General features: G+C 35.3%; 1 protein-coding gene and 1 pseudogene across 1 annotated transcript in view; one reads left to right on the plus strand and one right to left on the minus strand.

The window, feature by feature from the left end:
• The window catches only part of CUNH12orf40 (chromosome unknown C12orf40 homolog), a 58,067-nt gene extending 40,948 nt beyond the window's left edge, over nucleotides 1–17,119 (plus strand). The window contains exons 11-13 of the mRNA XM_055318523.1: nucleotides 7,305–7,371; nucleotides 11,907–11,989; nucleotides 15,745–17,119. Coding sequence (XP_055174498.1) covers nucleotides 7,305–7,371; nucleotides 11,907–11,989; nucleotides 15,745–16,212 — 618 coding nt within the window. The 3' untranslated portion in view covers nucleotides 16,213–17,119. The remainder of the gene's footprint in view (nucleotides 1–7,304; nucleotides 7,372–11,906; nucleotides 11,990–15,744) is intronic.
• LOC129505727 (U6 spliceosomal RNA) lies at nucleotides 16,653–16,766 on the minus strand (annotated as a pseudogene).
• Nucleotides 17,120–18,479: the final 1,360 nt, after the last annotated feature.

An 18,479-nucleotide genomic window follows, 5' to 3' on the forward strand; every position in this document is an offset into this window, starting at 1 on the left:
CCCCCCACCCTCCTCCCCTTCCACCACCCCTAGTTCGTTTCCCAGAGTTAGGAGTCTTTATGTTCTGTCTCCCTTTCTGATATTTCCCACACATTTCTTCTCCCTTCCCTTATATTCCCTTTCACTATTATTTATATTCCCCAAATGAATGAGACCATACACTGTTTGTCCTTCTCCAACTGACTTACTTCACTCAGCATAATACCCTCCAGTTCCATCCACACTGAAGCAAATGGTGGGTATTTGTCGTTTCGAATGGCTGAGTAATATTCCATTGTATACATAAACCACATCTTCTTTATCCATTCATCTTTCGATGGACACTGAGGTTCTTTCCACAGTTTGGCTATTGTGGACATTGCTGCTATAAACATCGGGGTGCAGGTGTCCTGGCGTTTCATTTCATCTGAATCTTTTGGGTAAATCCCTAACAGTGCAATTGCTGGGTCGTAGGGCAGGTCTATTTTTAACTCTTTGAGGAACCTCCACACAGTTTTCCAGAGTGGCTGCACCATTTCACATTCCCACCAACAGTGTAAGAGGGTTCCCTTTTCTCTGCATCCTCGCCAACATTTGTGGTTTCCTGCCTTGTTAATTTTCCCCATTCTCACTGGTGTGAGGTGGTATCTCATTGTGGTTTTGATTTGTATTTCCCTGATGGCGAGTGATGCAGAGCATTTTCTCATGTGCATGTTGGCCATGTCTATGTCTTCCTCTGTGAGATTTCTCTTCATGTCTTTTGCCCATTTCCTGATTGGATTGTTTGTTTCTTTGGTGTTGAGTTTAATAAATTCTTTATAGATCTTGGAAACTAGCCCCAGCTCTTAGTTTCATTAATCTTTTCTATTGTCTTTTCAGTTTCTCCTTTATATATTTCCACTCTGATTTTTGTTATTTGCTTTCTTCTACTAACTGTAGGTTCAGTTTGTTAGTTTCTTGAGGTATAAAGTTAGGTTGTTTGAGATCTTTCTTGTTTCTTAATAAGGTGCTTGTCACCACACACTTCCCATTTAGAACTGTTTTTGTTGCATGTCAGAGTTTTGGTATTTTGTATTTCCATTTTTATTTGTGTCAAGATACTTAAAATATTTTTTTAATTTTTTCAGTCATTGGTTGTTTAGGAGCATGTTTAATCTCCATATATTTATGAATTTTCCAGTTTCCTTCTGGTAATTTTTATTTTCATACTATTATGGTTTGAAAACATGGTTTATGTGATTTTAATCTTCTTGAATTTATTAAGACTTGTTTTTTTGGCCCAGAATACCATCTGTCATGGTAAATACTCAATATGTGCTTAAGAAGAATGTGTATAGGGCAGCCCTGGCGGCGCAGCGGTTTAGCGCCACCTGCAGCCTGGTGTGATCCTGGAGACCCGGGATCGAGTCCCACATCAGGCTTCCTGTATGGAGCCTGCTTCTCCCTCTGCCTGTGTCTCTGCCCCTCTCTCCCTCTGTCTCTATGAATAAATAAAATCTTTAAAAAAAAAAAAAGAAGAATGTGTATATATATAAAAAAAAAAGAATGTGTATGCTCTTGCTTTTGGATGAAATGCTCTGTATATATGTTTAATACATTTGGTTTAAAGTGGCATTTAAGGCCAATGTTTCCTTAAGTACTGATTTTCTATTTTGGAGGATCTATCCATTGATGAAAGTGGGATATTCAAGTTCCCAACTATTAATGCATTACTATTTCTTGAGTCTGTTCATATTTGCTTTATATATTTCAATACTCCTATGTTGGGTGTTTATATATTTTCAAATGTTATGTCCTCTGCTTAGATTTACTCCTGTTTCATTATATAATAACCTTCTCTGTCTCGTGTTATAGTCTCATTTTAAAGTCTGCTTTGTCTATGTGTAACCTACTCTAGTTTTCTTTTGGTATTCATTTTCATGAAATATCTTTTTCCATCCTTTCACTTTCAGCCTGTACGTGTCCTTATATATGAAATGAGTCCTTTGAACACAGCATATGAATGGTTCTTTTTTTTTTTTTTAAATCCATTTGGCCACTCTGTATCTGTTGATTGGGGAAATCTAGTCCAGTTATATATATATATTTTTAAAGATTTTATTTATTTATTCATGATAGTCACACAGAGAGAGACAGAGAGGCAGTGACACAGGCAGAGGGAGAAGCAGGCTCCATGCAGGGAGCCTGATGTGGGATTCGACCCCGGGTCTCCAGGATCACGCCCCGGGCCAAAGGCAGGCGCCAAACCGCTGCGCCACCCAGGGATCCCAGTCCAGTTATATTTAAAGTAATTATTGATAGATTCAGGCTTATTGCCTTTTTTTCAACATATTTTGACTGTTGTGTAATTCCTTTGTTTCTTTTTCTCTTGCTCTGTTCCTGTTCCTTTGTGATTTGATGACTTTCTGTAATGTTAGGCTTAGATTCCTTTTTTTTTGTATATCTTGTTTATTTACTATAGATTTTGGCTTTGGGGTTACCATGAGGCTTATATAAAACAATTTCTACTGATAACAGTCCATTTAAAGTTGATAAAAATGTAAGTTCCAATGCATTCTAAAACTCTATAGTTTGATTACCCTCCCAAACATTTTATGTTTTTGGTGTTACAACTTCTTTTTGTCTTACACATTTGTTAACAAATTATTGTAGTTATTTTTACTACTTCTGTCTTTAATCTTCATACTAGCTTTGTAAGTAATTAACCCACCACCTTTATAACATTATTTTGAATTTTAGTATATATTTGTCTTTACCAGTAAGATTTATACTTTCATGTTTTCCTGTTACTAGTTGATACCTTTTATTTCAGCTTCAAGAAATCCCTTTCAGATTTCTTGTAAAGCCAAGTCTATTGGTGATGAATTCCTTTAGCTTTATGCTTATTTGGAAACTCTTTATTGCTCCTATTTTGAAGGACAGCTTTGCTGGGTAGAATATTCTTGACTGGTTGTTTTCCCTTTCAGCACTTTGAATATATCATGCCACTCTCTTCTGGCTTGCAAAGTTTCTATTGAAAAATCTGATAATAGTCTTATGGGCGTTACCTGGATAAAACAAGTTGTTTTTTTATTGCTTCTTCTAAAATTATCTCCTTGTTATCTTTTGATGATTTAATTATGTGTCTTGGTATGGTTTCTTTTGGGTGCAGCTTATTTGGAACTCTGTTTCTTTCCCCAGGTTAGGGACGTTTTGGGCCATAATTTCAAGTAAATTTTCTATCCCTGTCTCCCTTTTCCTTTTGGGGCTCCCATAATACAAATACTGGTTTATCTGATACTGTTTCATAAGTCCCTTATGTTATTTTCACTTTTTTAATTCCTTTTTGTTGTTGTTCCTCTGCTTTAACAAATTCCACTGCCCTTTGAGTTCTTTGAGTTCCTGATCCTTTCTTTGGCTTTCATCAACTTTTCTTTATTCCTTTTATTATATTTTTCAGTTCAGTTACTGTATTCTTCAGCTTTGTGATTTCTGTTTGGAACTTTTATTATATTTTCTGCTTCTTTCTTGACATCCTCATTTGGTTCTTGCATTGTTCTCCTGACCTCAGTGAAAGCATTTTTACAACTGTTATTTTGAACTCTTATCAGGAAAATAATTTATCTTCATTTCACTGAAGTCTTTTTCTGAAGCTTTATTGTGTTCTTTTGTTTGGAACATACTGTTCTGTCTCTTCATTTGCTTTGACTCTGTTGGTTTCTGTGTGTTAGATAAAACACACCTCTTTTAGTCTTGAAGGTGGGGCCTTGAGTACGAAATAAAACCCTGTCCTATCTCTTGGTTGTCTCTCAAACCTTTTTGATTTTCCAAGTAGTCTACTTTATTTTTAGTAGTTCCCAGTAGTTGAGGCTATGCCAAAACCTGCCAGTATCCCAGTGGGAAGGATCTCAGGACTCAGATTCAGTTTTATTGGAAGCTGTACCCTTAGGTGGGAGCTTTTAAAGTAGGCAGCTATACCTCTTTCATAGCAAGACTTTGAGATGGGCATCTTATCCCCTCTGCACTAAGCCCTGGTGTGATAGCCACTTAAGAAGTGTCTCTTTGTAGGCTGTCATCCCATTGAATTTGTGAAGCTAAGCCTTCCTGGCCACCAGAACTAGGCTACTACAAAAGCTGGGATGCTGGGTGTTTGTACAAGCTCCTTTCATGGAGACACCAGCAGTCTGGGGTAGGGCAAAGTGAGTATGAAGATGGTACCTGGTAACTTCCACAGAATCTGGAGATGATTGTGGGTGGCTCCTAGTTGTGTGTTAAATTAGAAGCCCTCAGGCTGAAGATTTAAGATAATCATATAGGCCTCTTTCACAGAAAGATTGGGGTTGCATTTTAGTGTGTTGTGTCTCTGTCCTATCCCCTGGAGGTGGCTGGTTCAGAATTATTTCTCTATTTGTAACAGTCGTATGGGACCTTCAAATGTAAGGCCGAGATCTGGGACCTGTTGGCTGCCAGAGCTAAGTAATTAGGCGGCATCCCATGAGCAGCAGCCACAAAAACCAGGGTACCAGACATGTGCACAGTCTCCTTACTGATGCTGGTGACTGGAGCTGATTAGAGGGTGAGCATAAAGATAGTGCTCAGCCTCTTGAGGTCTCTGGAGAGGATTAATTTGTCCTTAGATGTGAGTTTAATTAGAAGTCTATCCCTTGGGCTGTTGCTATGAAGGTAAGATAATAGGCTTCTTTCACAAAAAAAAAAAAAAACTGGGTATTTAAGTGAACTGCCTCAGTTCTAGCCTCTTGAGTTGTAGAAAGAGTGAGCCTCTGAGAGCTTGTTAAGAAACTGCTGCTCAGTGTGCTACATGTAGCCTTGTTGGTCTCACAGACATAGCCCTGTTGACTTATAGAGCTTGATATTTTGGGGTTTTGTCTGTCAGGTGCAGGTCTTAAAAGTTTGGGTATCAGTTGTAGTGTTCAAACCACTTGCTCTTCTGGAGGAATTTTAGAGTTGTGAGTTCCCTTCCAATTATGGGTTGCTTGCTCGTAATGAGGTTTGTGGTGAAATTGTGCCTTAGCCTCTTGAACTTTTTTTTAATAACTTTTTTTAAAAAGGTTTTTCTTTTTTTTTTTTTAAGTTATTTATTTTTGAGTAATCTCTAAACCAAAGTGGGGCTTGAATTTATGACACCAAGATCAAGAGTGTCATGTTTTTCTGACTGAGCCAGCCAGGTACCCCCAATTTGTTTTAATGTGTGTTTTTTTCATGTTTTCCTAATTAGAAGGAGTCTTTTTGGCTAGCTCTTTGGTTTCTTTTAGAGGAAATTGTTCTGTATGTAGCTGTAGATTTGATGTGTCTGTGGGAGGATGTAAATTAAGTATCCTTCTACATTGCCATCTTGAATTAGAACCTATTTACTTTTTTTGGTTTGTTTTTAAAAAATACTTTATTTGAGAGAGAGTGAGAGAGAGCATGAGTGTGGGGTGGAGGGAGGGGAGAAAGAGGGGAAGAAGCACACTCCCCTCCCTTCTGAGCAGGCAGCCTTAGGCAGGGTTTAATCTCAGGACCCTGAGATCATGATCTGAGCTGAAGGCAGACACTTAACTGATTGAGCCACCCATGTGCCCCAGAACCTATTTACTTTTAAAGCAGTAGAGAAATAAGGTTTAAATATGATTGTTGAAAATGAGAAGGTAATCACTAAAGAAATGGAGACATTGGAGGAGGAGACTTGGAGGAGACAGTGGAGGAACTTCAGAATTCAAAGAATTTGTAATGTCACTGGGAAACCTGATGAGGGGGGAAAAAATAAAATGACACTTCTACATAAATGGTAAACATAACATGTAAAGAATGAAATTTGCTTAGCAATTAATAAATATAAAGAAGCCGATCTTTTAGAAATCAAGATTCAAAGAATATTAAATTAGAAAATAATCTGTATTTTTTAAGAAATGTAGAATAATCATAAAATTAAAGAAGAAACATATAATAAAAGGTACACAAAATATATAGTCTCAGAGCAAAGACAATATAAATGCAATAGAAAACTCATTCAGAAAACAGAAGAGGAAATACGGAGTTTGTTGATCCATACCAATTATGAAATCCAGCTTGGCAGGCATTGTGAAGGCTTGCTCTCCTGGGGGTGTGGAGGAAATTCTTTGGATAATTTAGTATCTTCTCTTTGGGATGGTTTTTTCTGTCATTTATCCTGTATAAACAGATCTAAGGTAGGTATTGTGTATGTATTTGCCTTGGGGTCTGTATAGCTGTCTCAACTTGTATGTTGTGGTACAAATTTCGAGCTTGAGTATTTTAAGAGTTGAGCGTATGATACTTTTTAAATGATTGAATAGCGGGGTTAGAGAAGAGGCTCTGTTCCATAAAGTTATTCAGGACCCCAAGCTGATGGGGACTTTGCTTTCTTTAACGGGTGGTTTCCACATTTATAGTGTATGTTGATATCAGATAGCAAAAAGGGGGGGGGGAGTAGAGGATTCTGGAGAAAATCTTTATGGGCTTTGAGTAGTAAGTGGTGTATACCACTTTTGCCTCTGACCAGAACTTAAATCACATTTCCAAACCAACTCCAAGGGAGGTTAGGGAATGTAGTTCTAGCTGTATGCCCAAGAGGAAAGGGAAAGAGTTTGGTGAACAGCTGGACAGTTTCTCCTTTATCCTACCTGTCTTTATTAAAGCACTGTTATCTTAACCAACAGAAAGCATATATTTTTCTAGGTCCACGATACATTTGCAAATATAATTCATGTAGTAAGCCATAAAGGAAGTTTGAGATTTGTCTAAGCAGAGATTCATAGTTGCATTTTCTAATAATTCATTAGAAATCAACAACAACAAAAGATGCTTAACCTCCCTTACTTTTTTGGAAATTACACACTCTGGGTTTTTAAAAGAAAAAGAGAAAATGGAAAATGAAAATAAATTAGAAATTATATAGAAATTGATGAAACAAAAACCAGTGGTTTGTTCTACAGAAAATTGATACTTCATGGGCGCGTTTATTATTTAAAAAAACCTAAAAATACATAAACTGATATCCAACTTAAGAAATTAGAGATAGAGAACAGAATAAATATCCATATTGCTTTAATATTTCTGTCTCTTTGAACTGCATTTACTTATGATTACCTCAGGCCTTTTCATCACTTTTTTTGGCAAGTGTCTGTTCTGTTGCTTGCTGTTTTCAAAATGCATTTAAATTTTATTTTATTTATCACAGGCAATTTTCTTCATAGTTATAAGATCATCTTTGTTGAATTAAAGTAATAGAAAAGTACATAAAATGAATTGGTGAGATTAAAAGGGAAATATGAATGGGTTAACTCTTTATAAACTTGGGAGTTGTTAAAATTTTGTTTTTCTTCTAGATTCTGATGGAAGGAGGAGGAACCTCTTCTTTAAAAGACAGACCAACATCTACAAAAATCTGTCACTGTAACTATAAGTAAATTTTATTCTTAAAGAAAAAAGACAACTAACATTTAAATGACAATTAAGTGGCTTTTCCCCCCAGATTTTTGCTAGCAAATATTTCATAGATATCTTAGAATATACTAGCAGTGCAACTGGTTCTTTAAAATTGCTCTTACCTTTGAGAAAATATATTATACTTAAGTATATATAATGTATATATAGTTTCGTGAATAATAAAACCGATACCCTTGTATGTACTTTGTAGCTTAAGAAATAATGTAGAATCAGTACTTTGGAAGCTCTTCTCAATTGCATTTCCTATCCTGCCCTCTAGAGGTAACTATTATCCTGAATTTATTTTTGTGATCTCCCATGCAGTCTTTTCCATTGCTTGGTTTTGAACTTTCTACAGATTGAGACAGACTACATATTTTTCTGCAATTTTTTTGGTTGTTTACCCAGTAATATATCTTGAGGCTTGTGTACTTTGATAGTTGTGACTCTAGTACATTTCATTATTTACTACTATACAGTCTTCTATCTTGTGAATGTGGTACTACATCTTATTTATACATACTCTGGCAGTGATTACTTAGGTTGTTTGAATATTTTGTTATTATAAACAGTGCTGCTTTGGCAATTCTTGATATTTCTCCTGGCACACATGTATAAAAATTTCCTCTATGATACGTAGTTCATATGATATGCACATCTTCACATCTTCAAAGTAATGCAAAATTATTTTCCAAAGTTATTGTGTCATTTTAAACTTTCACTAGCAAGAGGTAGGAATCTTAGTTTTTACATATTCTAACTCTGGGTCAGCTTTTTATCATTGTTGGCAATGTGGAATCTCACTGTAATTTTAATTTATATTTCTCTAATTATTAATTAGGTCGATTGACCATTCCTGTTCCATCTGTGAAATGCCTTTCATGTCTGTTGCCCATGTTTCTTTTAAGAAATTCAGCTTTTCTTATGGGATGTATCTTATATATCTATATATATCCTGTATATCCTATATATTTTTTGTAGATCCTAGATATTAATTGCTTGTAGACCTATATGTAGCAAATACTTCATGTTTGAGTGATCTCTTTATTCTTTGCGATATTTTTATGGGCAAAAGTTTCTTTTTTTAAATTTTTTTTAAAGATTTTTAATTTATTTATTCAGAGAGAGAGGGGCAGAGACACAGGCAGAGAGAGAAACAGGCTCCATGCAGGGAGCCTGACGTGGGACTCAATCCTGGGTCTCCAGGATCACACCCTGGACTGCAGGCAGCGCTAAACCGCTGCACCACCAGGGCTGCCCTGGGCAAAAGTTTCTGACAGTTTTTATATAGTCTCTGATAGAATGATTGTTTAGTATATCTAGTCCAATAGGAAACCTAGAAAAAAATTTTTAAAGATTTTTATTTATTCATGAGAGACACAGAGAGAGAGGGGGGGGGAGGCAGAGACACAGGCAGAGGGAGAAGCAGGCTCCTTGCAGGGAGCCTGATGTGGGACTTGATCCCGGGTTTCCAGGACCAGGCCCTGGGCTGAAGGCGGCGCTAAACTGCTAAGCTACCCGGGCTGCCTGGAAATCTAGAAATTTTAATGGGTTTTTTCTTTTAAAATCTGTTTAATCTTTTGAATATGTAACACATTGGTTTGGTTTCTGTCCCTATTTTTGCTGCTCTATTTCCTTCTGTATAGTATGAGTAGCTCTTTTCGTGTTGGTGTTGGTTTATGGTTTATCATTCCAGCTTTCCCCCCCACCAAAATAAAGCCCAAAAATATATAAGTGCACATATACACATGAATTTTGGTTCTTGCCTTTCTCACTCTGAATGTAATACTGGATATTTTATTTAATATAGAATATTTTATAAATTAATTAAATTGATTAATTTAATAGAGCATCCTATAGTGTTCTCCATGTTAGTGTTAGACATTCTATCATTCTTTATTTATGACCATGTAGTAATCCATTATGTGGATGAATTATACTTTATTCAATGAATGCCCTGTTGATGGACATTTGAGTTGTTTCCAGTATTCTGTTCTTACAAATAATGTTGTAGTGAACAACATTATGCACATGTTCCTTAATTGTGGAGGTGCATTTTTGGGGTAATTTCTAAGAGTGGGATTACTGAGTCATAGGGGAGATACGTTGGTTTCTGTTTTTTTTTTTTTTTTTTTTTTTTTTTTTTTTTTTTTACTTTTTTAAAGTAGGCTCCATGCCCAGTGTAAAGCCCAGCATGGGGCTCAAACCCACAACTCTGAAATTGAGACATGAGCTGAGATCAAGAGTCAAATACCCAATGGACTGAGCCAGCCAGGCACCCCATACATTAGTTTTTTTGATAGATATTTCCAAATTCCCTGTCATACCATTTGGCAGTCCTACCAGAAATGTGCCTTTTATTCTGCAGCCTCCCCGACATGATTTATGTTCTAACTTAGACATTTTTTTGGTGAATCTTCTAACGATAGATAGATAGATAGATAGATAGATAGATAGATAGATAGATAAATGTTTTGAATCTCTGGTCTCTTTTCTGCCCCCGTCTTACTGCTTTATTGCAGATCCTCATCACTTTATAACGAATTTATTGAATTAATTTTCTAACTGACTTGCTTTTATCTGGTCTCACCCTTCCTTAATCTATCCTCAGATGCCTTGGTAGGTAATTAAAATGCAAATTCCTTTAGTACTAAAGTGTATCCGTATACTTTTTTCTTCTATTCCATATGCTGTTTTTCATCTTGTCTCTCTAGAAAATTTATTTAGTTTTCAAAACCTATTCTTTATGCTTTTTATTTTTTTAAGATTTTAAGAATCAGTTAATTTGAGAAAGAGAGAGGGACAAGCAGACTCTGAGCTGAGCACAGAGCCCCATGTGGAGCTCAATCCCACGATCCTGACATCATGACCTGAGCCAAAATCAAGAGTTGGGCATCTAACCAACTGAACCACTCAGGGACCCCTATACTGTGTTTTTCTGTAGTTCTTCCCAACTTTTTCTTCAGAGCTCACCACACTTAGCTATTACTTTCTTTAAAAAAATTTTTATTTAAATTCAGTTTGCCAACATCTAGTATAACACCGAGTGCTCATCCCCTCAAGCTATTACTTTTGTGCCTTCTGTGACTTCTGTTGTTGCACCTAATTTTGTGACTTTTTCTTTTAAACAGTATGTTTTTCTCCACCAAAAGATTCTGAACACTTTGAGCATTGTAGACCTGTCATGTTTCCCTACTATTACAGTGCCTTACATAAGGCAATTACTCAGTAAGTGTTAATCTGAATTGACATTTCGATCTGTATATCTTTTCTTACACTGCTATAGGTCAGATACTCATTCAAAAGACATTTGTCTTCTAATGACTCTGGTTTACTGTACTTATGAAGTGAATGAACCTTACGAGGGAGAATGCTTTTAGATTATGATGTTAGTAAAATCTACCATTCACTTTTCTGTACTCTGCTTTCCACTATCAAGAAAAACCTGATCCACAGAGGTATGAATTTCCTTCTAGAATGATGAACTAAGGATATCAGAGTTCACCTAAGTTGTCTCTCTAAGCTGACTGGTTAGATTCTGTTACAGAGAGCATTAGTCCTGATCTGAGACATGAATAGATAGTACTTATAGTTTATTGCATAGAGGAGGGAATGTGGTTTGATATGAGTTGTTGCTCCACATTCCATTATTTTGTGCTTTTTTTGATAGCAAACCCATTTTCATAAACAAGGAGAGGAGTAGTTGAAGCTACTGTTGATTTATAGTATTTTTACATTATAGGGGGTCATAACCTACTTCTCAGGTGCATTTTTAAAGTGTACTTGCATTCATAAGAGAACATATTAAGCAGATAATGAGAGAATATCATACTGGATGCTTTGAATTGATTTTTTTTCATACAGTTTTCATTGCACAATGAATCTTCATTTACTGGATTAGCAAATATCTGGCACCTTGGGATGTAATATACTTGTCTTATTCTTCCTTCCTGCAGTTGACACTTTAAATTATTTGTTCATAAAAAGTGGTTCATATATTGGAAAAAAAAATCAATCCAATTTTCTTTATTCTCTTTTCTTCCCTTAAATTATATACTCTTACTTTATTTAGAGATACAATGATTTTAGGTGTAGAATAAGCCCATAATATCCTGTCAGAGATGCAAGCTGCCAAGCATATAAGATTTTAACTTGTTTTTGCACACTTTAAAGTGCTCTATAGATGTTAACTAGAGGAGCCTGAGTGGCTCAGATAGTTAAGTGTCTGCCTTCAGCTCAGGTCGTGATCTCAGGGTCCTGGAATTGAGTACCATATTGGGCTCCCTCCTCAACAGGGAGCCTGCTTCTCCCTCTGGCACTCCCCCTGCTTGTGCTATCTCGTTTGCTATCTCTGTCTCTCTGTCAAATAAATAAATAAAAACCTTAAAAAATTTTTATGTTAGCTAAATTTATTTCACCAACAAATATCTTCTGCCTGTGTGTATATATTTTGTGGAGCATTAATAAATACCATTCTTCATCAATTAAACCTTTATTTTCAGATCTTGATTCTTCACAGAGTAGTCAGTCTACCTATTACTCTCCAAGGCCAACAGATAGTTGCTTCAGTTCTAGTTCAGAGATGGTAAGTTACTTTTCTTTTTGCTTATTAGTTTATGTTCTTCTAATTTGGAGTTACTTGTATTTCTCATTGTTTACCTTTACATTCTGAAAAAAATAATTGTCAATAAGTAGTAGATATGTGTAAAGAAAATACTTTAAAATATTTAAAATGGGAAGCCTGGGTGGCTCAGTGGTTGAGTGCCTACCTTTGGCCCAGGGCATGATCCTGGAGTATCGGGATTAAGTCCCACATGGCTCCCTGCATGGAGCCTGCTTCTCCTTCTGCCTATGTCTCTGCCTCTCTCTATCTCTGTGTCTCTCATGAATAAATACATAAAATCTTAAAAAAAATATTTAAAATGTAATAAGCTTAATAAACAAATGTAAAATTGAAATGTAAATGAGTATCATTCATTCACATTTATAAAAATGTTTATTTTAACAAAAGCTACTCTTATCAAGATATGTGTGTCTATACATTATAAAGTTGTATTTCTTTTAAAATGCTTTTTAAAAGAACCCACTCACAATAATTGAAACCTAAAACAACTAAGAATACATAGAAAAAAACTGAAGACTTACGTGAAGAAAACTATAAGATGTTGATTAATGTAATCTGAATAAATTGGAGTGACGTGTTATGTCCTGAGTAGAAGTGCTGCATTTCTCAAAGATCACACGTTTTAATGGATTCTCCTTCATTAATTCTTCCATCTTCATTGCATCTTTGGCTCACCATCCAAACTGCTCTTGTTAAGGAAGAGCACCAGTGACCTCTGTGTTGCCAAATTCATTGGGCACTTTCAGTTTTTATTTTTTGAGAACTAATAATATTGGTAGAAATGATTTATTTTCCTTTTATGAAACATTTTCTTCTTTTTGCTTTTCTGATAACATGCTATCTTGATTTCCTTCATACCTCTTTGAATTCTACTCTATGCCTTTGCTGACTCTCTACCACCCCTCACTGTATATAAATGTTGTAATGTTTAGGTTTTGATGCAGGACTGTTTTCTTCTCTTAACTTATACTCTAAACTCTAGGTGATGTTCTATATTTCACTGACATATGCCATCTGTCTCATGACAATTTTCAACTTTATCACTTTAGCCAGGATCCTTATTTAGATCCTTCCTGTTTGATATATCTTCTTGGATATTTCAAAAAATCTTTTCTTTGTACATTAAACTGTTTCTTCTACCTTACTCTTATTATCCTTCAGGTCTCATTTTAGATATGTGACTTTTTCTAAAAAGCCTCTCCTTGGCTCCTCAATCTAAGTTAGGTCCCTTACTTATGCTTTCAAAGTGCTTCATACTTGTTCTTTATAGTGCTTTTATCAATTTGTAATTATATATACATGTATATGATTATTCAGTTAATATCATTTCCACCCATGAGAATATGTGCTTTAGTAGGGCAGCAACCATGACTGCTTCACTCATACTGCAGATGCTAAAGGAATATTTTCTTAAATAAAATATTTTCTTAAATAAACAGTGATGAGCCTGCTTTTTTTTTAAATTCATTTTTTTAAAGATTTTATTTATTCATGAGAGACACAGAGAGAGGCAGAGACGTAGGCAGAGGGAGAAGCAGGCTCCATGCAGGGAGCCTGATGTGGGACTCGATTCCAAGACCCTGGGATCACGTCCTGAGCCAAAGGCAGACGCTCAACTGCTGACCCACCCAGGCGTCCTGAGCTTGTTTTTTTTTTTTTTTTTTAAATGTGTGCCCAGCCAGTCCCAATGCTATTTCTTGGGTTTACTTTTTCTATTTTAGTGCCAATCCACTGAGACCTCTACCTCATCTTAGTATTTTTATGTAAACAGTGACTTTAAAAAAAAAAAAGATTTATTTATTTATTCATGAGAGACACAGAGACAAGCAGAGACATAGGCAGAGGGAAAAGCAGTCTCCCTGTGGGGAGCCTGATGCAGGACTCGATCCCAGATCCTGGGATCATGCCTGTAGCCAAAGGCAGAAACTCAACCGCTGAGCTACCCAGGTATCCCAACACTGACATTTTTTTTTTTAAGCCGGAATAATCAGTACTTTTATATAGAATTTTTGTTAGAAATATTTTGGTTACTCAGTAATTAAAAGATAAGTTTTCCATGAAGTTGAAACATTCAAGCTAGCAAATTAAAATTTATACCTATTAAAAGTTTTTAAATTTGACTTTTTAGATAACTGTTGAAATATTTATTCTTTAATCCTTTTTTTCTTCTTAAGTAGGCCCAATGTGGGGCTTACCCTCATAGCCCTGAGATCAGAACCTGAGCTGAGATCAAGAGTTAGACACTTAACAGACTAGGCCACCCTGGCGCCCTGAGATATTTATCCTTGTTTAACCTTTCTTTTGTCTATTTGATTACCTGTTAGCTGATACTTCCTTAAATCATACCTTTCCTGAGACTGGGTCCATAAAAGATACAATATAGATACTTTTTGACTTAGTTAATGGTTGAAGAATTTGTTTATTAATTCCTTTGTGAAAGGGTAGAGAGATTGTAGCTTGTTATTATGGGGACTGATAAGAGACAAAATTTCCCTTTTCTTTTTTAGCTCTTTGCATTTTGAGGATTTTTAAAAAAGATTTTTATTTAATTATTCATTAGAGACACAGAGAGGGAGGCAGAGACAGGCAGAGAGAGAAGCAAGCTCCCTATGGGAAGCCCGATGTGGGACTGGATCCTGGAATCCCAGAATCAGTCCCTGAGCCAAAGGCAGACTGAGCCCAACCACTGAGCCACCTGAGGGCCTGCATTTTTAAGATTAAAAAAAAAAATTGACACAGAGCACAAGCAGAGGGAACTGCAGAGGGAGAGGGAGAAGCAGACTCCCCACTGAGTAGGAAGCCTGATCCTAGGACCCTGAGATCATGACCTGAGCCAAAGGCAGATACTTAACCAACTGAGCCACCCAGGTGCCCCTCTTTTGCATTTTTAATACAAGAATTATTATTGTTCTTGCTATTTTAAAAGTCCATAACCTCCTTGGAAGTGGTAGATTATTATTTTTTAAAATTTTAATTCCAGTGTAATTAACATACAGTATTATATTTCACATGTACAATGTAGTGATTCAGAAATTCTGTACATTATTTAGTGCTCATCATGACAATTAATCCCCTCTACATATTTCACCCATTCCCCCAACCCACCTCTCCTTTGTAGTTAAGAGTCTGTTTTTTTGGTTTATCTTTTCTTTTTCTTTGTTCGTTTGTTTTGTTTCTTAAATTTTACATGAGTGAAATCATGTGGTATTTGTGTTTCTCTGATTGATTTATTTCGTTTAGCATTATAGTCTCTAGGTCCATTCATGTTGTTGCAAATAGCAAGGCTTCACTTTTTTATGGTTATGTCATATTCCATTATATATATTTATGTATCTTACATCTTTATCTATTCATCTGCCCTTGGACACTTGGGCTGCTTCCATAATTTGGCTGTTGTGAATAATGCTGCAACAAACAGAGCGGTGCACTTATCTTTTTGAATTAGTGTTTTTGTAATCTTTGATTAAATGCCCAGTAATGGAACTACTAGATCATATGGTAGTTTTATTTTTAATTTTTTGAGGAACCTTCAAAAGCAGTAGATTACTGTTTGAAGACTGTTTGTTGGCATAACAGCTTTGAATTGCAACCTGCCAAGTATCTTCTGTATTTTGAAATTTTCTATTATAGAATGAATTTTGAGAATGCTGTGAAGTGACTGAATGATTTGTAAATTTAAGCAAAAATTTACAGAAAAATTACTAAATTTCTTTTAGCCATCTGAAGATGAAGATCAAATATTACAGCAAATTGAAGAATCAAATAGGAGATCCATCAGAATCAAAGAAACAACTAATAATTTTTATCCAGAAGGGATGCCAAAACTTCCACATGGTAGTATTATTAGGAACAATACCAAAAATCAAAACCAAAATGAGAACCTTCACCACTTCTCGATGAAAAATAATACAGATCAATTTCCACAGTCTCAGTGTAATTCAACACACATATTGCAAAACAAAACCAGTGATAACTGCATTCTTCAGGTTGCAAGATGTGATGCATGGGTGCAAACAGACAGTGAACCTGTAATGGAAGAAAAATTAGATGCTGCTGTACAGTGTGATATAATTTCAAAATGTAAATGTAGAAGTAATGTGTCTTCTCTTTGTAATGTTGAAAGATGCAGTGAAAATGTTAATTCAGATACCACTGGAGGGCAGGAAACCCTTAAGAACAACTAATACTCTAAAATCTCAGCTTAAGATTTCACATTGCATTTAATGTTCAGAATTTCATTAACATAATAAGGAATGAGAATATGTAGCTAAGCATAAGGTGAAAGTATTTACAGGATATATTTATGGCTTGTTTTAAAACATTTTAATATTAGTGTATACATTTAATTTTACATAGATTTTTAAAAACAGACATATCTTCAAGATATATGTAGTATTCAAGTTTTTAGGAAAATAATGTATATATGTAAACATTGTTTATCATAGTGATTATTATATTGTGGTATGCTGCTATTTATGGATAAAAGTATGTTTAATTGCTTCCTTCCATGTTTTCTTTATTTTAAAATTTAGTGCAACCATGTCTGATAGCAGAAATGTTCTCTTCCAAGATTTTAAGACAGAAAGTAATGCTAAATAATATTGAATATGTTTTATAATCTCATAAGAATTTTGGTAGCTACTTAAATTATGAATTTTCATGTCATCCTGGTGCAGGGGCCATGCCTATCTATTCTGTATTGTTCTAATTTTAATATATATGATGCCAAAATGAGCACTACTAGCTACTTAAATTAAATATACTTCATTAAAAAATTCTGGCATTAATTTTTAGCTAAAACGTATTTTCTATTTTGTTTGGATAATGCTTTTTGTCGGTGCTTGTATTAATTCAAAGAAAAATGTTTTCAAGATACAAAAAAAATATTTCAATCCTTTTTTTTTTTTAATTTATTCACGACAAACAGAGAGAGAGAAGCAGAGAGTCAGGCAGAGGGAGAAGCAGGCTCCATGCAGGGAGCCTGACCTGGGACTTGATCCCAGGTCTCCAGGATCACATCCCGGGCTGAAGGTGGCGCTAAACCGCTGGGTCACTGGGACTGCCCTTCAATACTTTTATAAAAGACATGTTCAACATTGGCAGGATGATTTATAGTTACTAATTTTAATCTTGCTCAGATTCTTTTCAAAAATAATTTTTTAAATATTTTATTTAAATTCAATTTGCCAACATACAGTATAACACCCAGTGCTTATCCCTTCCCAAAAATATTAGATCAGAATTTCTCATTTATAAAATATAGGCTTTGTTTCCAACATAACATTTATTTTTTGTTTCAAGATTTTAAATGTTTATACTCTGAAATTGACCATTTGTATGGATATATTACAAATTGTACAGCAGAGGGCATTCTGATACACTGAACAAAAATATAATTGGTAGGAGTTTCTGTGCTTTTAAAGAAAAGGCAGATGAGATATTGCAGTGTTATATGCACACATATCCAGGGGTGATCTGAAGCATTATGATTTAGAAACACTGACAACTGATGTTTAAATGGTAATAATCTTAAGTTTTTTTTTTCAATCTTAAGTTTTTTAGCTAGTTTTAGGAAATTGTTTTTGCAGACTCAGAAAGCTTAAAGAGCTCCAAAGTAATTTTCTTAAAGTATTGGTAATCATCTCATGAAAGGGGAATATAATTATCTGATGTACATTGATAGTTTTTCAAAAGGCTAGATTTTCATTGTGATTTAAACAAGTATTTCATCATGGACTGAACATTATTTTGCAAAAATATAACATAGCGATGGAAATCAATATATAGAAAAAGAAGACTCTTTACTGGTGATACTAGAATAAGATTGAGCTATGGATCTTAGGTTGGTTTAAAATATCAAATAAATGGATTTTTTTCCAAATACTAATGAAAATGTACCAGTTGAAAGCACATTCATTACAAAAATCTACATGTAGGGAACATCTCGGTGGCTCAGTTATTGGTTGAGCATCTGCCTTTGGCTTGGGTTGTGATCCCTGGGTCCTGGGATCGAGTCCCGCATCTGGCTCCCTGCATAGAGCCTGCTTCTCCCTCTACCTATGTCTCTGCCTCTCTCTGTGTCTCTCATGAAAAATAAAGAAAATCTTTTTAAAAAATCTGCATATAGTTATATTTTTATCAGTATTATAATGTGGTAATTAAGCTCAGTAAGGTAAAAAGGAATGTCAGAGCTTTTTAGTACAGTGACCACATATAGAGCAGGGTAAAGTGCAGTGTGGTGAAGAATGTAAACTTGCCCAATAAGAGGTCTGCCTTTTGCCCTTGGCCTTCGGGATGTAATCTCTAAGCCCTTGGAGTGTCATTCATGCCTGATTAGAAATGTCTTTGTTAGCCTGGGACCTTGGGCCACACTAGATAGTAACATTATGATTTAGAATGAGACTTTGAGTCAAGCTGTATCAGCTCAGCTTCTTAAGGCTAGAAACTGAGG

This window comes from Nyctereutes procyonoides, unplaced genomic scaffold (assembly GCF_905146905.1).
Source record: "Nyctereutes procyonoides isolate TBG_1078 unplaced genomic scaffold, NYPRO_anot_genome, whole genome shotgun sequence".
Lineage (NCBI taxonomy): Eukaryota > Metazoa > Chordata > Mammalia > Carnivora > Canidae > Nyctereutes > Nyctereutes procyonoides.